At 40.8% G+C, this 23,534-nt stretch overlaps 1 protein-coding gene across 1 annotated transcript in view; it reads right to left on the minus strand.

The window, feature by feature from the left end:
• Positions 1-1,013: 1,013 nt before the first annotated feature.
• niban2b (niban apoptosis regulator 2b) overlaps positions 1,014-23,534 on the minus strand; it is a 28,212-nt gene continuing 5,691 nt past the window's right edge. The window contains exons 2-14 of the mRNA XM_076165136.1: positions 19,925-20,055; positions 19,291-19,419; positions 18,932-19,037; positions 16,380-16,547; positions 10,522-10,637; positions 8,920-9,024; positions 8,134-8,296; positions 7,475-7,662; positions 6,437-6,592; positions 4,078-4,191; positions 3,761-3,868; positions 3,382-3,493; positions 1,014-2,946 (exon numbers count right to left, since the gene is read on the minus strand). Coding sequence (XP_076021251.1) covers positions 2,030-2,946; positions 3,382-3,493; positions 3,761-3,868; positions 4,078-4,191; positions 6,437-6,592; positions 7,475-7,662; positions 8,134-8,296; positions 8,920-9,024; positions 10,522-10,637; positions 16,380-16,547; positions 18,932-19,037; positions 19,291-19,419; positions 19,925-20,055 — 2,513 coding nt within the window. The 3' untranslated portion in view covers positions 1,014-2,029. The remainder of the gene's footprint in view (positions 2,947-3,381; positions 3,494-3,760; positions 3,869-4,077; positions 4,192-6,436; positions 6,593-7,474; positions 7,663-8,133; positions 8,297-8,919; positions 9,025-10,521; positions 10,638-16,379; positions 16,548-18,931; positions 19,038-19,290; positions 19,420-19,924; positions 20,056-23,534) is intronic.

Here is a 23,534-nt window from a genome sequence, read left to right on the forward strand (position 1 = left end):
GCTGTGATTGCCTTGGCAATCATAGTTTTTGAAATATTAAGCATTTTCCAGATACAAATTCCCTGTGTATGCATTTTGGGTGTTGGGTGGATCAGAAGATGGAAGGTTCGATCTCGGTCCCCTCCTCCCTTAAAGCATTTAAAGACATCTAGACACAGAGCATTTTAAACATTTAATTTTTTTTATGGTTTTACAGCAAAATCCTTCAGGGTCTTAAAGCATTCAGGTATTGATGTATTTTCAGGTATGTAAAGCTTTCAAACACCGACTGAGCGCTGTGTCTCTACTAAGTTACGTGCACCTGTGTTCATCAACAAGCTGCATACTGGCATTCATTAGCAACTTCAATGGATATAAGCTGTCACGTCGATTGCGAGTAACTGGGCAGCGTGGCTCCGGCTGGTACAGCAGCTCTCTGGGAGAAGGTTCTGGGCAATAATTACTGCATTGGAAATGACGATGCATATTTTTATTTATTTATTTATTTATTTTTAGGAAATTAATTTTTCTAGTTGCATCTTGCTCTTATGTATTCTTATGCCTTTTTTGCACAAGATGTGAATCTCTCTCCAGCTCATACTTGTACTGCAACTGTTGCACAAAAATTTCCCTCTGGATAAATTAAGTTCCATCTTCATCTTAAGTTCCTATCCATCTGTGATAGGAGCCCGTAAAAACATTTCATATTTTGAAGAAACCTTAATGCAAAGTAGCCAAATACACTGTGCCAAAAGATTTAAATGAGCAGGTGAGGATGCAGGTTCAGCATTATTGAAAACAAGGGAACTGTGGGTTCTTGCAGATAACAGTTCCTTCCGGTCCCATTTACGTATATACAGTATGTATACAACTACACAGAGTCATTACATCCAGCTTCCTGTCAGTTCACTGAAAAAAATGTCATGATCACATTTCAGTGACGTGAAGCTTTTCTTTGAACAAAGGTCATTAAACCTTAGTGCACATTTCCATATAGGTTTGTCGTCATTTGATAACAATACAAGACAAAGTGATAATATTTAATCGATAATGTTTTATTATCAATAGCAGTCATTTGTAGCACAAAGGGTAAAATAAATCTAAAATTGGACAAAAATATTGGACATTGAACAAAAAGAACAGGGGACAGGGACATTCAGCGGAGTGCAACATAATAAATAAAATCAGGGATGAGAGATCAGCTTAGGCACTGATGAAAAGACGTAAAACTATGTAAAATAACTGTGGTAGTTCACCGGCCCATAGAAGCATTTATACATAATATACATAAGCTTTCTTTGATAAGGGATAAACTATAACTTAGGTGTTATTCCCTCTGATACTAAAGAAATTGTCAACCCTGGAGATATTAGTGTGTACATCCATAAAGACATATCTAACAAAGTATCAATGAAATTTTAGATTAAAACAAGGTTTTTTTTTCTGAAGACTGATTATGGAACAATAGCAAGTAACATTTTGGATTTTGCAATAGAGCTTGGTTAAATCTGCTCATTACCTTACTGGGGTCCCAAATAGGTTCCAAAGTTCACTGCAACCCATTTCTGACATCATCTGCAGATCACTTACCCACAGAGTACTTGTCTTCTCAGCTTAAGAGCAAAATCTATTCAGTTACATGTATTTCACCTCAACTGCTGTGTTCTTTAACTTATCACATATTTACAAAAATGGCATTATGGACTCATGGTCGATCACTGTGCTCAACTTTTCACCAAGTGAATAGAAATAAAGTGGTGCGTGGACTAAAAGCAAAGTTTAAAGATTCCCTGCATAGCTGAAGATTCTCAGACGCAAATGCAATGTGGAGACAATTACAAACAAAATGGAAATATAATGACAACAGCACTTGAGCCCTGCTCAGTGAAAACAGTTAGTGTGTCAACATGCTGAGTGATTATTAACCAAAACCAGTATGGAAACTGATAACTGATGAGTCCCATTACTAAAACGGTGTGGAACGTCTTTCAATGTGTCAAAAAAGAAGGCAGAATATACTTTAAGATCCTTTCCTCAGTGGTTTCCAGCATTAAGAGTCAATGGCTTTGGGTGCAGACTCTGGTTCTGCAGGGACACTTGTCATCTCCTCCTGTGGGTGTCCCTCTGCAGGCTGTGGGGTCTCTATGCTTGGAGGTGCAGCCTCCTCCTCTTCTGTCTTCACGGCCTCAGTGGTGGGGGACTGGAAGCCGCTGTCATCATGTGGAGGTGGGGGAAATTCTGCTTTGGCCTCTGGGGAGGTTTCTGGTGTTGCAGAGACCTGATTCTTCTCCAACTCTTCAGGTGGGATTTCCTCAGGAGGAGGTGGTGGCGGCGACAACACTTCCTCTGAAACTGCCGTCACATCCTCTTTTGCGATTTGGGGTTGATCCTGTGTGGCCTCCTCCACCTCTGGCTTGCGGTCCTCTCCCTGCATGGCATCATTTTTTTCCTCTACAGCCGAGGAGCTTTCTGTTGTTGATTCAGAACTTGTTGGGGTTTCTTTATCCGCCTCCCCTGGCTTGGCTTTCTCTTCTTTCATGACCGAACCATTCACCAAAACTGGAGGGCTCTCTGGTGCTTTGAAACTGGGTGACCCACACTGATCCTGCCGTTTATCAGGAGACGCTTTAGCATCCGAGTTCTCCTCTCCATCCTCCTGCTCCTCCTCTTCTGCGATGCCAGGCACCTCCATACACGACTCATTAGGTAGGACTGGAGAACCTTCTACTTGGACCATAGATACAACCTGCTTCATCCTCTTCCTCTTCTGGGAAGCCTCACTATCACCTTTGTCTTCACCCTCGTCATCCTCCCCAGCTCCATCCACCTCCTCCTGGGCTCCATACTCGCCAGCCCAGTCAATGGAGGGGTTTCCCTCGAGCAGGTGCAGGCTGGGGTCGCTGTTGCCAAGGACGATACTGTCCCTGTACAGGTTGTGTCTCCTCTGGACCGCTGCCTCCTTCACAGCTGGAAATGGAGAAGAGGTTTGTTACAAAGTGCTTCAATTGCATTTCTAATGTGACATCCGGAGTACAAACCATTATCTTACAATACAAAATAAATAGAACACAAAATTGTTTTTGTGGCTATACACATGAAAGTATTGAAGAATTATGACTTTAATTAGAATGGACTGAAGGACCTGGTTGTACTGAATATATGCAGGTTGAGCCCTAGTTAACTTTCTCTCATATCATGTTAGTCTTGTGTTAATTAATATTAACAGTTGCATTTAATTAGATATATGAAACTACAAAATGATTTCTGGCACATATTAGAGGTATAATATATATATATATATATATATATATACACACACACACATCACATTGTACATATATAAATTAAATGGATCCTGAGCAGTCTTGAAGCAGAAGCAGAATGATCCTGTATCAGACTAACCCATCATGATGTCCTTCATGACTGAGTGCAACACCACCTCCTCAAAGATGTTCTCCACCAGGATGAAACGGGAAAAGTCCTCAAAGATCAGCTCCTGGAAGCGCGGCAGCTCCTGACAGCCACAAGATCAGCAATTAATGATGCTTTTCAAAATATGAATTTCACATTTTCTGTAATTGGATTAAAAACATAAAATAGAATTCTAACACACCCGTGTGTATATGGTACCATCTGCTGGACAAATTGTATTACTGCGACTTATCAGTTCTTCACCATTAAAAAAGTAATTTACTTGCAAAAGTATAAAAATGTACAACTCCACAATTAGCCCCACATCTCTTGACTGTAGTTTGTGGTAATGGTGGGTGCTGGTACTCACCGATGTAAAGGAAGGGCTGAGCTGCTTTAGCATGTACGGGATGAAGATTTGGAGGAGGGCCTCACGGAAGAAACGCTTCCGCACTGTGCTGCTGTCATAATCAAATTTCTGAACAACAAAAGAATATGAATTTATGAGGAAATTGTTGGGACAATTGCACAGTCGGCAGGGATTCTTGATAAATACCATCAATCTTTTACAAAGGCGACACCTCCACTTGCAAAATAGGTGTAACAATTGTTAAATGAAACCTGCTAACCCACTACTATTTCTACCTTTTCAAACAAATGAGGTGACTTTCTGTGAGGCTCATTCACCTTAATGACTCTGTCCTGGCAGCGCTGGATGGTCTTACAGAGCTCCTCTGTACCCTGAGACTCCAAACTCTGGTGAAGAATCTGCTCAAATGTATACACGGCATCATCCATTTGCTGAAAAAAGGGGAGAGAGAGTTCTCATAAGTTCACTGCAATGATGATTGTAATGGTGAGTCCTGGCCGCTGCAGTTTTCAAAATGGTAACATTACATTATAAGTTAATGCCCGTACACATTTGGGACAAATTGCTTGCATGTGTGGAGTGCGTGATTACCTCCTTAACACACTTGTGTTGTCCAAACATTTTTTGGAATCAACTCCAATTTAACCAATAAACAGTAACACTACAAGTCAGTGTGTCACTTATGACAACAGGCACACATTCAATTAAGCATCATCTCAAACAAAAAACTAGCTGCAACCCCCATTAAGTCTGTCATTTCTTAGACGGGTCCTCTTTCTGCTTTAGCCTCTACTGGACTGTTTGACTCACCATAAGCTGGGTATTGATCGACACAATGTGGGTGTGTGACAGCAGCTCATGTGTTAACTGAGTCTAGTGTGCACAATATGTATTACTCATAATTCCATGGTAGGTCAAGTTACTTTGTTCACAAAAAGGCAATACTTTGCTGCTGTGTTTGTGCACCAACCCAATTATTGTTCTTGTGATACACCGCTAGGAGGCGATCATCCTGAAATACTACAGTGCCTGCAAGCTCTGAAACAAGTTTCACTCATTCAGTTCATATCTGAACTTGAACCACACAAATCCATACTGCAAAAAACTACATACTAAGTGCAACATTAAAAAAAACCCCACATATTTAATTTTTTAGACCTGTGAGCAACAATACGGCTTGAACAATAAGATACTGTACGATCAGAATGCAGTCCGCTTGTGCACAATCAAACTTAAGTGGAATATACCAACAGGATATTTAGATTTTTTTATCATAAGATAAGCATGCTGGTTAGCTGCCAACACTAGTCTATTTCTTGACATCGAATAAGTTGTAGTACAATATTTGGAGTGGTAGGGAATGTGGAATTTTTTATCCAAAAGAGAAACAAAATACGCCGATCTACTAAACTACAGGATCATCAAAGTATTTAGTATACAATTACACTGTGGGTCAAAAACTTGGATATTACCTCATTATCTCCTGGATTTAACACTCTCACAGAGCTCTGTGACTATTACAGAGAGCATTTGGTACAACGCTACATTGACATGTGGCACAGAAAACATCTGATTTTTCCATCACTTTTAAAATTCATGGTTCCCGTTTGAATGTTTTAACATTTTCGGATATTAACAGTACAAGAGTATTTAAAAGGCAGCACCTGCTTGTACAAAAAAACTAAGAAAATATTTTTTGACCTACAGTACAAGGAAAACTGATGCTATAAGGTACCCAGTCTGTTATGTGAATGACGACACATCCAGAGAAGCACCAGCTGACTTGTTATACTTACTAATCCCCAAAAAACGCCACTTGTTTATTTCAACTAACACGAGAGTAGATGAGTGAAATGAGATCAGATAATCAGTTTTGGGGAAATAACAGCAGTAGAAATTGTGTTTAAGTCCGTTTGTGTAGATTGAGGAAACGCTAGTGGATTTGGGGTATGCAGTGTCTAAACAGCACTTGAACTCTGTGTGACCTTGAGGAAATACCCCGCCCCCCCTCCTCAGTCGCCCATTGAGGAGGTCAGAAAAAGGGATTTCTCTGTAGGGGCTGAATGCCTGAGTGTCTGCCTGGATGATTTCCCTGAGACAGGCTTCCTGTGCATGTCTGGACTCGTGGAAGATTGATGACATTACTTCATGGCTCTTGTGCAAAATATCAAATGTGTGGAACAACACTGCTGGTGTGTTGCATCAGCAGCTGCAGCGGTAATCAGGTTCTTCCAGACAATTTACCACCATTTTCAGAAATTAAATATGCAAAATTGTAACTTTACAGCCCTAAAATTTTTACCTGAAATATGCCATTGTTGTTTGGATTTAAATGTACCATTCAACATTTTTTGTGCCAAAGATTTTCTTATCTACAAAAGGGGGGCCCTGCAGAAAAAGTTAGGGAACCACTGACTTAGATAAATAAAGTTTAGTGATTGAAGTTTTCATTAATTTCATATAAAAAACTTCTTACTGTTAATAATAAAAGGCACTTAGACAAAGACACTCAACTCATTTCAAATTAGTCATTATGTACCAATTCTTTGGAACAGAAAGATTTGGTGGAGTTTCAAGGCTTTTCCAAAAATATTTCTGCTTTAGACTGATAAGCAAGCCACACACGCCAATTGTCCTAAAAGAGAATGGATGTTAAGAGTGTGCGGGCGCAGTCACCTCTCTCATGAGGATCTGTGCCCTTTGGACGAACACTGAGGGGCTGGAGACGTCAAACCTCTGCTGCAGACCCTCCAGACTCAGCGGTTCCATCTTCTCATAGCAGCTCTGCATCTTCACTGGATGGAAAGCAAGCATGGAGATCTTCTCCATGTGCTGGGGAGGGCGAGGAGAAGGAAGAGAGATGGATGGTAAATACAGGGGATAAGATAGAGAGGGGAACTGTAGAATTTCACCCCAGGCAAAACTGGATCACTGAATGATTGTATTCAACAGAGTGTTTATATGCCAACAATTTTTCCAAGAAGTAGTAGAAATATAGTGCATTTTAGTGTGTGCTAATGAATGTCTGTATTGTTATCGAGGTGCCTAAGTGTGTTGAGGATTTTTGCCAAATTCAAAGGAGATGCAGGTTTAAATTCTGCTTCCAGTGAGCACTTTCGATATGTGGTTTATTTTCTTGGACTGATTCTATACACACACACAAGCATGAGAAACCAATCTCAGAATCTCATTCAGTGTTCAGTTCAGTTGAATCAAAGTCAGGCTGCAACTGCGAAGACTGGGACCCAATTTGACATTCCATTCCCCAGATTCTCCTTTATCTATATAATATTATCTTGGAACATTGTATGCGCAATGTCATGTAAAATGTTTGCTTCAATAAAAACAAATAGCAAAAGAAAAGAACATTGACTTTTACCCACCACAAAATATGGCAAAAAATGTCAAATGAGCTTAAAGTACATTCAATAATGAAATAACACAAAAGCTAGAAGGTGTAAAGTAAACCCAGCCTATTCAACAACACATTCTCAGCTTTTGTCTCTTTTGGTTTACTGAGGCAAATGACCAAAATTAATATTTTAATATTTAGTGATTATGCTCCTTTTAAGCTTCAAGATTAGTGTGAGGTCATCTTCCCTGGATGTAGATAATAATAACAATAATACCACAAGTCTTTTTAATTTGCAGTGCTGCAGCTTTAAGTCCTTTCGGAGGAGATCACAGTGACAAGCCCCTCGTTCCTCCTCTCACCTGTGCCACAGTCTCCTTGGTGCCTTCGTTGAGAGCGTTCTTGCTCATGTCCACCAGCTCCCTGAAGAAAATGTCACGGACTTCAAAGAACCCGCGGCTTGTCGGCTCCATCAGTGCGTCCAGGATGGAGCTGATATAGGGCTGGATGCTCACCTTCAGCAGCTTCTCTGCTTTGGGGAGGACGACCTCTGTGGGTAGAAGAGGGGAAGGTTGGTTTTGCAGGTAGGTAAGCAGAACCTTTCCTTCACTCAAGACCCAATTTGAAGACTTGCAGAATTAGATTTTGCTAACCCCATTCTCTTCTTAAATCCTACAGATAACCATTATTTTCATAGTCACTACAATTCCTTCCATACCATCGCTACAACACAACTGCTGTTCAACTACTACATCAACTGTGTGAGGAATCCTGTTCATCTGCATGGCTTCAGCTATGTAACTGTAAAGCTGTCAACATGCTGACAAACAGGAACGAACACACACACACACACACACACACACACACACACACACACACACACACACACACACACACACACACACACACACACACACACACACACACACACACACACACACACACACACACACACACACACACACACACACACACACACACACACACACACACACACACACGGCAGGTGACATCCCCTGACCTCGGATCTTGTTAGTGACGTGCTCCTTGGAGGTAATAATCTGGTCCATGTCTGTTCGTATGGAAGCCTCCAGTGAGGGGCGCGCTGCTTCACACTGCTGCACCACCGTCTCATGCTGGGCTTGGCATTGCTTTTGTACCAGGCTGTACACCGCATCACTGATCTGGATCCAGAAGACACACATTTCAATAATGCAACTCATGGCCTAACACAGTGTCTAATTGTACCTGACATTGTACCTAACACAAGTACAATGTCTGTTACTACTTTTGAGGTGAAAACATATCTTACAAAGCTCTGGATTCAGGATGTTGTTGCAGTAATGACACATTTATATCTCATTGATATGGCTACAACATTGTGAAAGCCGCCAATCTAACTAAATCATGTTTGGATACACTGCTTGAGCCACAGAGGAGCAGCGCGTCATTGCGTCCATGTAGGCAAACTGTTGATGCTGAATTTCAATGTAATTTAAATGATGATAACTTAGGTTGTTAAATCGATTTCATTGATTGTATGTCATTTTGTTATGTTAAAAATGGTCTTTAAGATTCGGTCACTTTCATTTCTGTAGATCAAATATTTTTCAGAATAATGACAGCATTATGTTGTGGCAACATTGTGCAACCCTAGTTTTAACCCACGTCGTGGGACTCCAAATGAATTGGCAATACCTCAAATTGAAGGTTTTGTGGCAGAGGAAGCTTCTAGTTTAAGTTTGAATGAGAAAAAAATCATCTGCATTTGACTCTTGTACAGAGCCCAGGTTGAAGAGCCTCTTACCAGCATCCAGTTCCTCTGCCTGTCCTGCATCTTGCCTTTGAGTCGAGGCGAGATCAGTTCCCTCAGCTCAGGCAGGAGGCCTTCCATCACCAGGTTAGACAGGATCTGTAAGACCAGGATCACAATAAGTTAATCATCTCAGTCAGTATAAGCGTGATAGACTGCATCTTCATCATTAGAAGAAAAGTGGAACTCTATTCAGATTTATTCAGTCAGAGCAGCTCTGAAGAATTGACTTTCCAGCAGCATGTTGAACAGTGCATTCACTCTGTAGCAGAGCATGAGAGTGGAGCACAGTGGGCAATATTTTAGTGGAATGTGGGGAGAGCCTCTCCAAAGGAGACCATCAGTACCGCTCTGGTTTCAATCAAATCCCACTATGTGCTAGAGTGTACGACAATATGTGACCTATGCACAAGAAGATGCTGACTGTGATGAGCCTCAGAGGGAGTGTGGCAAAACTGTTGCCACATCAAGAGTCCTTATGGAGAGCATGATAGCAGGGGAGCAAGCTACATGACTGAACTCCATGGTTGTGGTTTCTCCATTATCCACAGTTACAATAATGTTACTATTCATGCCTGTATCATTATCATATGACTGAAAGCAAGGCTTAAAGCTTGAGATTGAATGAGAAACTTAACATTAAGATAACCAAATGGTTATGGCTCTTAAATTAGAAAATCATGATGCATAATGGATAAATAATGGAGCATTTTGGACACACCTAAGTCAATTCTTTTTTCTTAGTGTTGTAGCAACACTCCTGCCAAATGCATGCGCGCTGAACATAATTAATAGTGGAATCAAATTCCACTATTCTGTGACAGAATCCTACTATAATGTATCCAATGTATTCATGTAGCTAACTTGTATCATCTGCCAGACACATAAATGTTACAAACTCAATACATTTACATTTCACAGAGGGATCCACAGAGTTGCAACTCAGTGGAACATCAGTGAAATGGATTGGAGCCGAGTGAAGGTACTGCCAAGACAGCGCAGATGATCAAAGCACATTCCAACAGTGCAAAGTGCACTGGCTGGTGAGGGCACAGAGTTGCTGCAGGCTGAGTCAGGGATTGGAAATTAAAGCCTAAAAATATACCAATCATGAATCAGTAATTGTCAGGGCGATGGCGTTGTGGATTGAAGAAGCCTGGAAAACCTGTTCACTTTGGCTACGCAATGCCTGCAAGATTACAGACTAGCATTTTATAATCTTGCTTAAGGTCACACAAAGCATTAATGAAACCACTTAGCAAGCCGGCTTATCTCTGCCTTATTTAAGAATTTATTAAGTGCCTGTGAACAAATCCATGTGTTGTAAAATGTATTCATAAGATTGTAGGTCACGGCTGACTTACTTGTCCTGCAGACTTTGCGTCAGATTGTTGTCACAGGCCATTGATAGCCAAATATTTTAGCATGATTCTCTCACATAATCATTAACTTTTGGCTCCAACAGCCAAAAACTGCACTGTTTGTCATGGCCTCTGAGTCATAATCTATATTATACAACAAGAGAGAGATTTTGTAGGGTTCAATAAGGAACATTAATAGTCACTGCCAGTGGGTGTTATTGGCAGTATGCGTTACCTGTGATTGTACACCACACATCATGTCCCAGGTGCCATAGTGCCCATGAGCCTGGCGGTAGAGTCGCACTGCATCAGTGAAAGCCGGTGTTTGGACCTTGTTTTCCTCTGACAAACCTGGACAAAGGATAAGGAAATTGGAAACATACATCATTTAGAGACATAATTATAATACACATGATGCTTTGGGCAACCATAAATGACTTTAAACACAATACACATCATTGCAACAATATAATAATGTGCCATCAAGATTTCTTTATATTGGTGTAAATCACATTTGAAAGAGAGGTTTTATTTAATAAATCTGTAGAAGATTCTAAAAACAAAGCATTATAACTGCAGTAAACCTACGCCCTTATCCACCCTGTCTGTTCTCACTTCTGTTCTACATTTCTTTGTTGAATCCAGTTTGTTTCTGCAGCAACCATCCTTCCCTTTAAAGTAGATCCTGAAAATATATCTGATGTAAGACCTGCTGGCCAGAACAGCATCACATTGGTAATACAAGCAGATTTTAAGGAAGTGAAATCTTCCCTCAATTTTTCACATCATTTTTCAGTTGTTAGTGTGGTTATTATAAATAGTTAATATAAACTAATGAGACTGAGCGTATTTAATGCTGTAGCTTGATTGAAATGATTCATGCAAAAGCAAGAATCGCTAATGATCAAACGTTAAACCTTTCAACATTCCTCGAGTTGTCTCAACTCCAAGGAAAATGGAACTCTTCCCAAAACCATTTTGCGTGAGCATTATGAAATTTATTAAAAAAAGGCAGAAATGAGCATAAATCCTTACTGAACTGAACTGTGTGTGAGAACAATGACAACGACAGGAAGTGTGTGGGGGAGGGCAGTGATGGGGCCAGAGTTCCTACTAGTACCAGAGACAGGAAGTCACAGGACCTGCTCAAAAAGGGGGGAATGGAGTTATATTTTGACTTGGCCTCAGATGGTATCAGGGGATTTCAGAGCAACCTTAAAACTGGAACACCCACACTGACACAGGCGCACACACAAACACACACACAAACTCAGACAGATCCATACCTGCATTTGGAGATCTCTTTCACGAGGCTTTGACCAGATGTTTAAAATGACTTCAGCTTTAAGTCAGTCAGACTGTTCATTTATGTGTACACCAAGAGAACTCACTCAGACTTACTGTTGCCATGTACACTCAGTAACAAGACAAGAAGGGATTGCCGTAACAGTGTTAATGCATCGACTCGAATCAAAGCCATTTGAAATCAGAAAAAAATATACAACCAGTGAGGGGAAACTAACAAGAAGAAATGTGTGCCTCTCAAGACCCCTGACAACATCCATGTTACCCCAACAATGCCTAAATTCACTTGTCTTTAGGCCGACACCACAGTACATCATGTGACAGCTAACCACATCATAATCGAATAATCAAACCCGTGAAATCTGAAAGAGGGGGCTCCTCCCCCAGCCACAAGCCCAGACTACGACCTCACACACAACATGCTATGGTGACATAACTATCTGAGAGGTAGAAGAATGGCTTCTTGACCCAGAGAAAGGAGATTAGGTCACCCACACCTTGTTTAACTGAGCTTGTACAGGAAACTCAATGCAAGTCAATGAAAAGTTCCTCTATGTGACACACAAAGCAAACACATGGAGTCATTCAGCCAGTCATGCTCAGCACAGCTGGCCTGTGTCACAGTGCAGGCATGTTAACTATTGGAGTCGTTTCCTCTTTCAGGTTCCTCACAGGCTCTGCCTTCACAACTTTCAAATCCACACCCTATATTGAAATCTCTGCTCTGGGGTGTGATATTTTTTCATTAATGTTTTGATGCCACATTAAAGCATATGGCCTCATATTGACCTTGCCAGTAATATGGGTTTTTACACGCATGTGAATATAATTTGTGCCAGCGTGATTCTTCTGTACTTGTCCTGAAATCAAAGCTTTTCCCAGAGTGGGTATACTAGTGAAGCTATAAAAGCAATAAAACAAAGAAGACACACTAACTGCAAGCCTGTGCTCATACTCCTTTAATGAGGTCTGAGGAAAAATGCACAGAAATGAACTGCACATGAAAGCCGAGTCAGTGAGGAAATGAATTACTCCAATAAACCTTTAGGGAACAGAAGTCTAAACATGGTACCACACTATAGAAAAAAAAAACACAGCTGTCTCTGGCATAATATATCCAATCGTGCTACTAACCACCAAGCTGAATACAATGGAAGTATAACAGAAGTGCCATAGTGGTTTTTAACTTTGTGTAAACAACAGTGGAGGCACAAAGCTGTTTTGTTGCCGTGACGCTTCAGTGAGCAGAAAGATCAACAGCAGCAGGGCGTGGCACAAAAAACATGATCTAAATTTTGCCAACAACAGAGAAAATGTGGCTTTGGTAAGTTTGCTTACTTAATGCCACCGAATGTGTTATGCTGCCATACTGTATTAGATGTTCTGCTTTCATCCGAGAAGGTAAATACAATGTGGTTATTTCATGAAACAGTGCAAGATGTTCCTGAATTCCTGAATGCCCGTCAAGTGTTCAAATCAAAAGAGGCATCACTATATTTGGGGTAAAGTGAACATAAAGCGGACAGATCAAGTGTACCTATAGACTATAAGTCTCACATGTGTGTATATTGAATATTGCAGAATTACAAAGTGCGAGTTTAAAATATGCAGCAGCTCATTAACATGCCGATTAGATTTCTTAACGTGTTGTTCATGGCACATCTGTGGTAATATCCCTAAGGGGAGATTTTGAATAAGCTTTAGATATCACAGTGCAGCTGTGGAGTTACTGATTTACTACGATGTTGTTGAACTAAAAGCTAAACTGTGTATGGTGCACACTGTATATTGTGTACTTCTTGACTTGATCCTCCCATCTAGGTGAACCAACACACAGTATCAATCTTACCATAATCCATGTGACGGGTGCATAATCCTGCATTTCCAGGTTAATAGGCCAGACACTCAACTCTTACTAGTATTGTATTTCGCACAAATGTATACGAGTTGCAAACTGTACTTATCTCAGGTTAAATTGAATGAAAATGTACCATAAGCAGTGAATCTTTTAGAATAATCACTGTCTGTTTAGATGCGACAAATTATAATAGACTAACACACAAAAGAGAGGAAACAACCTGTCATTAAGATCTGACAGCTTTCTTTACTTCCCGTAAACCTCCATTTGTGAGTAATGCTGCATTGCTGTGCACTTAGTAATCCACACTCAAGTTATCGAGGACACAACTAGCACACAGTCACATAAAACATGGTAACAAACATCTATTTGTCAATATCCATTTCAGCAATAACTGCAAACGGTGACTGGATAAACTCTGGCAGCTAAAACACTTAATAAAAGCTGCTCCACTAAAGTAAACATGTCATCTAAGTCAGAACAAAGCCACCAGTCATGAGTGACATGTTCCCTTCTTGCACAACTTCTTAATTTGAGCACTATGGCAACCAGGTAAATAGTGATCTGAGTCACTTTTGACCCTATGCCAATTCCAGAGTGACATCTGAATCCAACTTCAAAGCAGAGAACACCCCCACCTTGATTCAAACATGACAAAACCAGCCAAGTATATATCACTCTCTTCACTCCGTCATTACATCATCGCTTGGCAAACAATACAATAAGAACAACAACAAGAAGAGCCATTGGAAAAATGTTTGATGTAAACAAGAGGGGAGTATGGCAGGTAGGGACATGATTTAGGTGAGATCTAGATGTGTGTAGTACTTCAGACATCATCTCCCTGAAGCTTTATCTGGGTGGTTTGCTGTTTATCCCATACACTTTTTTCAGGGAATCTAAAGGAAGACTCATGGGACTCAAATCAGAGTTGGTGACTTAAGTGGGACTGTTTAAGTCAAAAGCTCAGTGGGGGAACCTATTTGTATTCAGATTTAAAGTTGCGCAAGTGCTTCGCTCCATTTGTGGGCGGTATCTTTACATTATTTAAATCAGCTGCGTCCAGTCCAGGCCTCTGAGATCGCCAGGATTGTTGGCTGTTCACCATTTAGGAATGAGATTTTTCAATGTTTCCAAGCGATGTGGTAAACATTAAAATCATACCAAAAGTGGGATTTTGTTTGAGAATTTGATATAAAGAATGTCGAGTAATGAATACATATTCCATGTTTCACTTTAACTGTGAAGAACAGAGAATTAAAAACAATACAATTAGAGACATTAAGTGCTGGTGGTTTCACCAATATGCGTGTGCAGTCATTTGCACCCAAAGCATTTGGGAAGCCAGTACATTTAAAGGAACGCTTCACCATCTTTGTGCTTCAGCATTGTCTTAATAAAATCGTTGAAGCAGACCTCCAGAATACTATTGCAGGAGTTTGCTTGATGTTCTTGTGTGCAAGTTGTCTTGTGGACATGGATTTCAGGCAAAACAAAGCGTTTCCTGGTGCCTATCAAACAGCAAGACAGTCACAAGTTAAAACAGTTCCCGTCTCAAGAGGACCGTCTGAATCCTGGGCAGTTGCAGACACTCCTCTTGAAACTCTGCCCCCTTTTGCACAACATCCCACTTGTGTGCGGGTATCTCAACTCTGAATTGGGCCCTGATCTCGATTTGAGTTGCATTTACATGCACATTTTTGGAAGATTTTGTCTGTAGCCTTGAGAAATCAATTTATGAGGAAAAGCACAGCAGATGAGGTAATGCATGTATCTTGTCAGTATGAGTGTATAATGGGGTTTGCGGTCTGATAAGCTGTGTGACTAGGGAATGACCTTTGCTCACTGCTGGCCCTTGAGTGCCTTTAAGAGTTTGTTTTGCCTTTAGACAACCTTAAGAGGAATGCGAGGAATATCCTTGGCCAGGAATAACAGAGGACAACACGCTCCTCTGATATATCTTATGGCACTTGTGTAGAGCTATGGCCGGCTTCAAGACGCATCAAATGTGATCCCTCCCTGCATAGCACAGGATGATCAACGATGTTTCAAGGCACTTCTAGTTTTTCAACCATTTTTGGTAAAAGCTCAAACTTATATGTTAGGAAATAGAAGAACATCCAAAAGTGAATTGTTTAAGGAATGCTTTTCAAAATAAATATGGCATTGCAGGAAGAAGTGGATCTGAGTTGCTACACAGAGCAAAACAAATGCAGCGGACTGATTGTATCTGCTGCAAAATTATTATCTCTCTCAAAGGATCAAGATTTTCCAAATCTATAAAAAGTACAAACTTTATTTTGATTGTGCCGTTTCGTCAGTGGAAACCATATTTACTTACCAACATAGATCAATGATTACAGAAGGCACTCAGCTGAGGAAAGTGAATTCATGCTCTCATTGTAGTCATAATTTTCCCATAATGTCTTTGCCACAATAAGACAAGTGAAGAAGAAGCCAATTTCACACACAGATATTGCCTTTCAAAAAGGTTTCTACGTGCTTCTTGTGCTGAAGATTTTTAGATTGGTCCTTTGGATCTGTAAACATGTTTGCATCACTACGTCACATTTTATTTATGTGCCCATGCACCTGGTTAGACACAGCCACAAATACACAACTAGTGAGCATTTTGCCAACATCCATGTTTCCCAGGCCTGACACAGCTGGCAATCAGAGCAGAGCATAGTTTTGCTGGAAGAGGTCTTAAAGGGACAGTACCCTTAAAAAGCCCCTTTCACTCAGTCTGCACAGCATTGCTGCAGCAAGGGCAACTGAGGCAGGTGTGGCTCAATGTGATTTATGCATAACTGAAGCATTGCAAAGGCTTTAAGCCATGAAACCTTGAAGCAGTAGTCCTCTTCTTAACGTATATCATAGCGTCTTTGCTGCAGGGATTTCTGCATTCATCATTTGCTTACAGGACTCACCATCATTGGCATGTCTAATACAGTCCTGGAGGACGGCGTGCCACTTCTGCTGCTCCTTCTCAGTCGCCACACAGAAGTAATAGTGATGGCCGTATGGGTGGCACAGGATCAGAGGGAATTGGGTGGCAAACTTTAGGAAAGGTGAACTTCCAACCTTGGCTTTCACATCTAGGAAAAAAAAAGAAGACAGATGGTAACTTACACTTGAGACTTTACATTTCCTTTTTTGCGGTTTTTCTGATAAGTGCATCGTTTTACCCTTCTCATAAGGTATGTACGTATGAGTCTAGCATTAACTTAAAGCAGTGGTTCCCAAACTTTTTCTGCAAGGCCTCCCTTTTAGAGGTCCGAATTCTTTCGAGCCCCCCCCATACGTCTGATCAGCCGGTCTGAAAGAGGGGGGTGGACGATATAAAACAATAAGAATATGGGACAGCTGATCGGCTGATCCACTGACTTGAACACACACAAATATTTCCATTCACGGCAAATTAATGTTTTGCAAAATGATTAATGATCTTTTATGTCATTGGAATTCTTTCACATCTTGACCAATCAGACAAAGATTTACTAAGGGAAACGAGAGACGAGTCAGGGAATCACAAAAAAAGTTACACAAATTTTTATATTTTACAACTCTTTGGGCCCCTTATGTGGTAAAACTCAATTTTCTTTCCACATTGCTCACCAGATATTGATAACGTTTGCTTTGTTTTAGTTTAGTTCAACTGTTCATCTGGCCAAACAATAAATTATGGCAAAAGGTTTAAACAAGATGTGGTGAATGTAAGCAAGTGGTGAATGTAAGCATATCATAATGATATATTAGTAGTCTGAGTGAAACAGCCCTGGTTACCTACAGGTAGTGTTACTAACTTGACTTCAAGCATTAATCGAGTACAGAACAGTCCACTGTAATTATGTGGGCAGTTTATGATTCTTCATTTGTGACGGAGCGGCACTGTGCCAGCGCGGCCCCGACAATGACTCTGGTCAGCGCACACACGCACTTTCGCCCTCCCTTCTATCCGTTCTCCCTCAGTTTGAATAACCCCGTTACAATTTCACAGCGACCAAAGCGGCACACTGGTGATCGCAACTTACATTTACGCACCATGCGGCTTGAGGTGCGCTGCGCGCTCGCTCCGCGATGCCCCAGCCGGAGTGGGTTGGCCAACCAGAGGCGTGACATTTGCTTGGTTTAAATGGAATGGTTTCGCGCCCTTGCACAGTGACGTGAAAGGGAATAATTTGTTTTTGTTTGCAGAATCCATTCGTTGAGTTACAAATGACCTGCTTTTCATTTCTGTAGAATGAGATATAGTAGGGATAATTTGTGTAATTTATATTTGAGGTTAAGGTAACTGTGACTGCTGTTTTTGTGAGTAGAAATTGTGTTAATTGATTTAAGAAATTGTTTAAAGCCTAGTGGGAGGGGCTATGGAAATAAAAGGAGACTGCCTCAGCCTGGGAGCGGGCAGTCCTGGTGGGGTTACACCGAAGGTAACAGTGACGTGCTTTATAATGAGTCAAGTTTAGTTTTTGGGAAACATTGGAAACCTGTTACCCCATTATTGAGGAACACCTTTTTTCTTTTCCTTAGAGTGTGAAACCTGTTATGTAAGGTAATTTTTGTTTGGCAGTCCTGTGCATTTTTCTTTTGTATCTTTTGCACCTTGGAGGCCGGAAATAAAAGAACAACAACGCTATCTTCCAACTACGCCTGGTGTTTTGTGGAGGTTAGAGGTAGAACCCCGCGACATCATTATTCTCTGAATTTATGCATGAACACATTGGGTTTAGTTTACAATGCCATAAACATTATAAAGATTGGCTTATTCATTTTCCACAAAAAGTGTTGGAAAGTCAAGGAGAAGTCCGGGAATTCAATGGGCAAAGAAGTGTGGAAACCCTGATGTACGTTTCAACACTGTTGCAACCAAAGTTAATGGTATAACACATGTAGTTCATTTGCAGAGTTTACACAATCTAATTTACAAATAAAGTTAAGGTACACACACTCAGGATGGTTTAGGTTTAAACAGCATCAGGCAGGTTCAAACACAGCCGGTCTGCTCTCATGTCTGGAGGATTAAACATGACATTTAGGCAAGGAGCAGCCTCACTGTGGGCCTCTCAGACCCCAAACCTCTACTGTAACTCCATTACTCTCCCCAGCTCTCAGCACTCCCACACTACTTCCCACACTTTGGCACGAACCCGGACACTACATATAAACATAATGATAGACAAACTTATCTGTACTGTGGTCGATATCTGTGGGAAAGCCCTAATCTGACACATACTTGAACAAATTCCATAACTTAGACACATTGTGCATCACTTTCTCTATTCCATTTCTGGGCTGTGCTGGAGTTTTAGCATTTGCTTTAGAGGATTCCCCACACAGCTGGGGATAAAAAGCACATCCTGCTGTTAATATGGCATTTGCCAATCGCAGTTGAAATACATTTTATTTCATGTATTTATCATTTTAATGTATGATTAATAAAACCCCCTTCCGATCTCCCTTCCCTCCTCCTCCTCCTTACCAGGCAGGCTGTTGCTGATCAGATCCAGGTATTCCTCCATAGATGTCAGCACTTTGTAGCCAGCGCAGTTGATGCTTCCCTTGGGATGGAGCCCTTTGTCATGGGACTAGTAGCCAAGAGAGGGAGCAGACCGTAAATGTGAGATAGTGACTCAGACAAGCCTAATATAAAGTTGATTATTCCACGACTGAAAATGTAAATAATTCACAGTTTTTCAGAGTTTATCCACGGATCGTACTGACAGTGACATCACAATGGTAACGGCTTGACATATTCTGGGTTCTTGGTGGCAAGGTCTGTATATTTGCAGAAGTTCCAGACCTATGACCAGGTTATGAAATCTGAGGTTTTTTCCTCACCGCTTTGTTGTCATAATAATTGATGTTGTAGGAGTCTGGGACAAACAGGAAGCGGTTCCTCCATTTCTTATTCTCCTCCAGGTACTGAAAAAGTGAGCTAGAGAAGATGGACTTGTTCTCCAGTGGAATCTGTGGGGAAAGTACACCATCCAACTCAAAATAAATAAACCACAAATGGGAAAGAAACTGATGATATTTTCATGCAAGTACAGGGAGTGGAAAAGACTGATGAATTACAAATTCTTTCCTTTCTTGGAAATTGATGACAGACGCTCCTTGTATTTGTTTTATGAAAGACACATAAATGGATCCATGAGTGGCTGTCTTATTAAACCCAGCCAGTCACCCTGTTGTCATTGTTTTCTTTAGAGAAGCTGCCTGAATTCCTTAATAAACTCTATTAATGCAGGCCATTATACCAGTTCAGGCGCACAGCTTTATGCAGGCGAGTGTCAACAGCAACAAGAGTTTTTACAGGCAAAAAAACACTATAATATGCTCGTGTCTACTTGAACCCAAGCTCTACAGCTTAATTTCATACGTTAAGTTTCTTTTCATACAGCTTACAAACCCACAGTTCAACATGACCTGCTTCATATTTGGGATTCAAGAGCGGAGGAAAAGGACATTCTACCTTGCGGTGTAGTAGCTGGGGCTGCGGGCCTCCTCCACCCTCTATGTCAAAGCGGACCTTGTTGAACAGAGCCACAGCATACTGCTGCTCATACAGTCGGCCAAACTCCCCCATCACCTGTCCGGTCCGAGCTGGAACAGAGACAAACAGTTAAGAACAAATGGAACTGAGCCCAAGAAATTATATTCAGTGGTTTAGAATAGATTTCAGTGATCAAGAGTGGGGAGTTTAACCTATATGAATGAAACAAACCAGACGTACAACTCTCAATGGCTCAGAGATGAAATGTCTGATTGGGTGTTCCTTCAGCAAAAGGACTATAAAGAAACCAAGATCTTCTGTCACAGTGTTATCAGAATTGGGCACTAGCAATACTTGACCAAATGTCCACTGTGCTTAGCCTACCTGAGCACAGTGGACAAGCATTGTTGTCCCAGTGTCAAAGCTACTATAATTCAAAACAACTTTAGCAGTACAGCCAAATATCAAAACATCAGCAGACGGACCCTGACCAAGCCAAGAGCTCTCCAACTTAATGTATAAGGAAAAGGGAGAAACCTTGGGAGAAAAATTCAAAGAGATATTCCCTCTCCTTGAAATGGGCAGGAGTGCAAGAGAATACACACAAAAAATAATCTGCGTCTATCTGTAGTTGGTTTATTTGACATTGTGAAAAAAGGTTCAAATGGCAGGCTACCATTTACAAAGGTTTCAGTATTTTGTGTTATAATTTAGTTGCTCATTGCTCCTTCCTGACTGTACCCTTTTGAGCAACTGTTATTTGTGTTGAATTGCTTTCAAGAGAAAAGTGAAAACTGCTTTAATAAACGATACGACTTTTCACACTGTACTTCTTGTCCTTTATCAGCAAGTTCACATCATTGTTTGCTAAAGCCTGGTTTGACCTCCACATTACTTACCTCTTACACGGCAGTATGTAGTTAAACCCTGTTTATACACTGAATCAGTAACTGTGCTGTGTTCATCTCTTTGACTATAGATGTCCATGTCCAATAAGTTTAGACATTATGGAATGGGCCAAAATGGCAGTAAGATTGGCTTTCCCAGCATGGTGGCAGCAGGCCTAGAGAGCAGCAGCTGTGAGTAGGAAAATAAGGATTTCTCAGTTCAGGCTACATGATTTAAGCTCTAGTTTTCCAGCCCCAGACAAGCTCTCCTGATCAAATTCCAAAGCCAGAGCCAAATCAATGGTTGTGCCCATCACAAACAATGAGTATTCATTTCTCACTGGTGACCATTTCAGGTAGTGTAGAGTGTCAATTTCAGGAGTCAACTCCCCCCATTTCAGAGATCTTATAATTTGTGCAGCAAGTCTATTTCATAGCGTGTGCACCATTTTGTCAGAATTACAGGAAAGACTATTGTATAATCTGAGTGGTTCACATGTGCACAGTGCACATTTCTCTTCAAGATATCTTGGGTAGGTTTGACTGTTTTGCAGCATTACTTTGAATTGCTATGCGCAGTTTACTTGGGGGAAAAAATTTGGATTCATTTCATTATATGAAGTGGCTCTTGGTGTTAATCCGATCAATGGACTATTTTCAGGATGCCATCTATGTGAACCTGCACCACACAAGGAGCCATTCGTTACAATGGCTCCCTCCTTTGTAGTACACACCACTACTCAAAAAGGACTGTACCAAGGAAAGAAACTAACATGAATCCAATTGAACTGGACCAAACCACGTAGGTGTGAAAATGCCAATACTTAACACTACTGACAATACGGCAACATTAACTGAGCATTATACACTTCACACAGGTAAGATGTATTGTAGGTAGTTCTATTCACTTGAATTAGGTGCACTAATAACTTAAGAAACATTAGTTTGATTCTTTAAAGGCTAACAGCTGGGGGTATAACAATTGGTATGATGGGTGAAAAAAGGAAAATGGTATAAAGCTAATATGTAAAAAAAAAACAAAAAAAACAATGCAACCAAAGTAACTAACATTTCTATAGATTAACAAGATAGCACAGCTGACCTTTCAAAGGTCAAAATAGCCATGTAAGACAAATCATATCAGGACCAGAGACTGTGTCCTGATGCCTTTGAGAAGTTAATCTAATACAGATCTGTGATAACGCACTTTACATAACAAAATCATTTCCAAACTTCTAAAGCGGCACTAGCACTGGCTCGATCTAGACCGCTGCCAAAATAGTTGCTGGACAGATGGATGAATGAAGTGGATAGTGATCCTACAAGATTTAATACAGGATAGGATCGAATCCTGGGATGCTCCCACATCAAGATCTAGAAAAAAAGTCAGAAGTTTCATGATAATAAATGTACTGTAAGAATGGCAATATAAAGCTCATAATACACCAGTAGTAAATAGTACAAATGTCTCTCTCCATTAGGACTTGATGGGAAGTATGTTTTAATATCTTACTGAGGGGAAGGACCCATTTGATCCCATCTGCTCTACATTGTGGTTGTGAAATGTTGCCTTTGTATTTGGAGAAAGGGGGGTGGGGGGGCTGAGATGGGTCAGAATTTCTCTCCAAGCATCTCAAGCATATAATTAAGTGTTATGGTGAAGCCATTATGGAAACAGCCAGGCATGTGGCTGATGGACTGCGTCTAGAAAAGAATTGGGGAAATGACCAGGGATTGTTCACCACTTTTTCTAGTATTTTTCTTTTTTTGGGGAATTCTTTGGGAATTAAAGCAGTACAAGCAGGGACACAAGGTTAAGCATTCAATCTTTAAACGGAAAGAAAGAAATACTGTTTACATGAGCATAGATGCGGTGCAGTTTGGGGAGAGAGACGCCTGAAATGAGCTTGACGTAATTGTTTGAACAGTGATGACTTATAGACACAAACCACCCAAAACATCCTGAAGGCAAAAAGAGAGACGATCTGTGACGACTTCTCCCAACAGTACGTGTCTGTCACCACAGAAACCTTGACTCAATTCTCTCCCACATAGAACATGTCACACATTGTCAGCAGGGGAGTGTTATTTCCACAGGGCAGCGTTTGTGTCACAGAGGTCAAACCAAGTCAAAACTAACAATCGGTCATCTCATTTCTTTTTAATGAGCGTAGGGTTTTAAAGTCATTGCTGGAATTTACAGACCCTTCCCTTCTGTACACCTCCATGTTTCTGATCATATCCTTCACACAACTTCACTAGATCTGGAGTCCACATTCTAGGCCTCAACTCCAAGATGAATACAACTGATTGTACCTCGCTTCTGAACCGGCACGTGGTGATAGAAAAGCTCAGGGGAAATATCAGCCAGCTGGCAACTTGGACAGGAAGTGTCAGTGGAATGAGACCCTTAGCTGAGAAAGTGAGAAATGCCAAGAGGAGAACATACTACCTGCATGTTACGGTTTCTAAACACCATACTGTCAAGGCATTAACTCTACAGATAAAAGCCTGGAGTCATATTTGTCCTGAAGCTTTTTAAACCTGTTAACTTAAAAGAAGCAAGAGCAACTTTCCATTCCATTTTCATTCCTTACCATTCAGGTGAAATTATAGAAAGAGCCGTAATTGTCTCACGGGCCGGAGGTTCCCCACCCCTGCTTTAGTCCATTTACTCCACCTGGGTTACAAGAGGAGTTTAT

Source organism: Genypterus blacodes, unplaced genomic scaffold (genome assembly GCF_046128005.1).
Source record: "Genypterus blacodes isolate CSIRO-AG114 ecotype Tasmania unplaced genomic scaffold, CSIRO-AGI_Gbla_v1 ptg000141l_1, whole genome shotgun sequence".
Classification (NCBI taxonomy): Eukaryota; Metazoa; Chordata; class Actinopteri; order Ophidiiformes; family Ophidiidae; genus Genypterus; species Genypterus blacodes.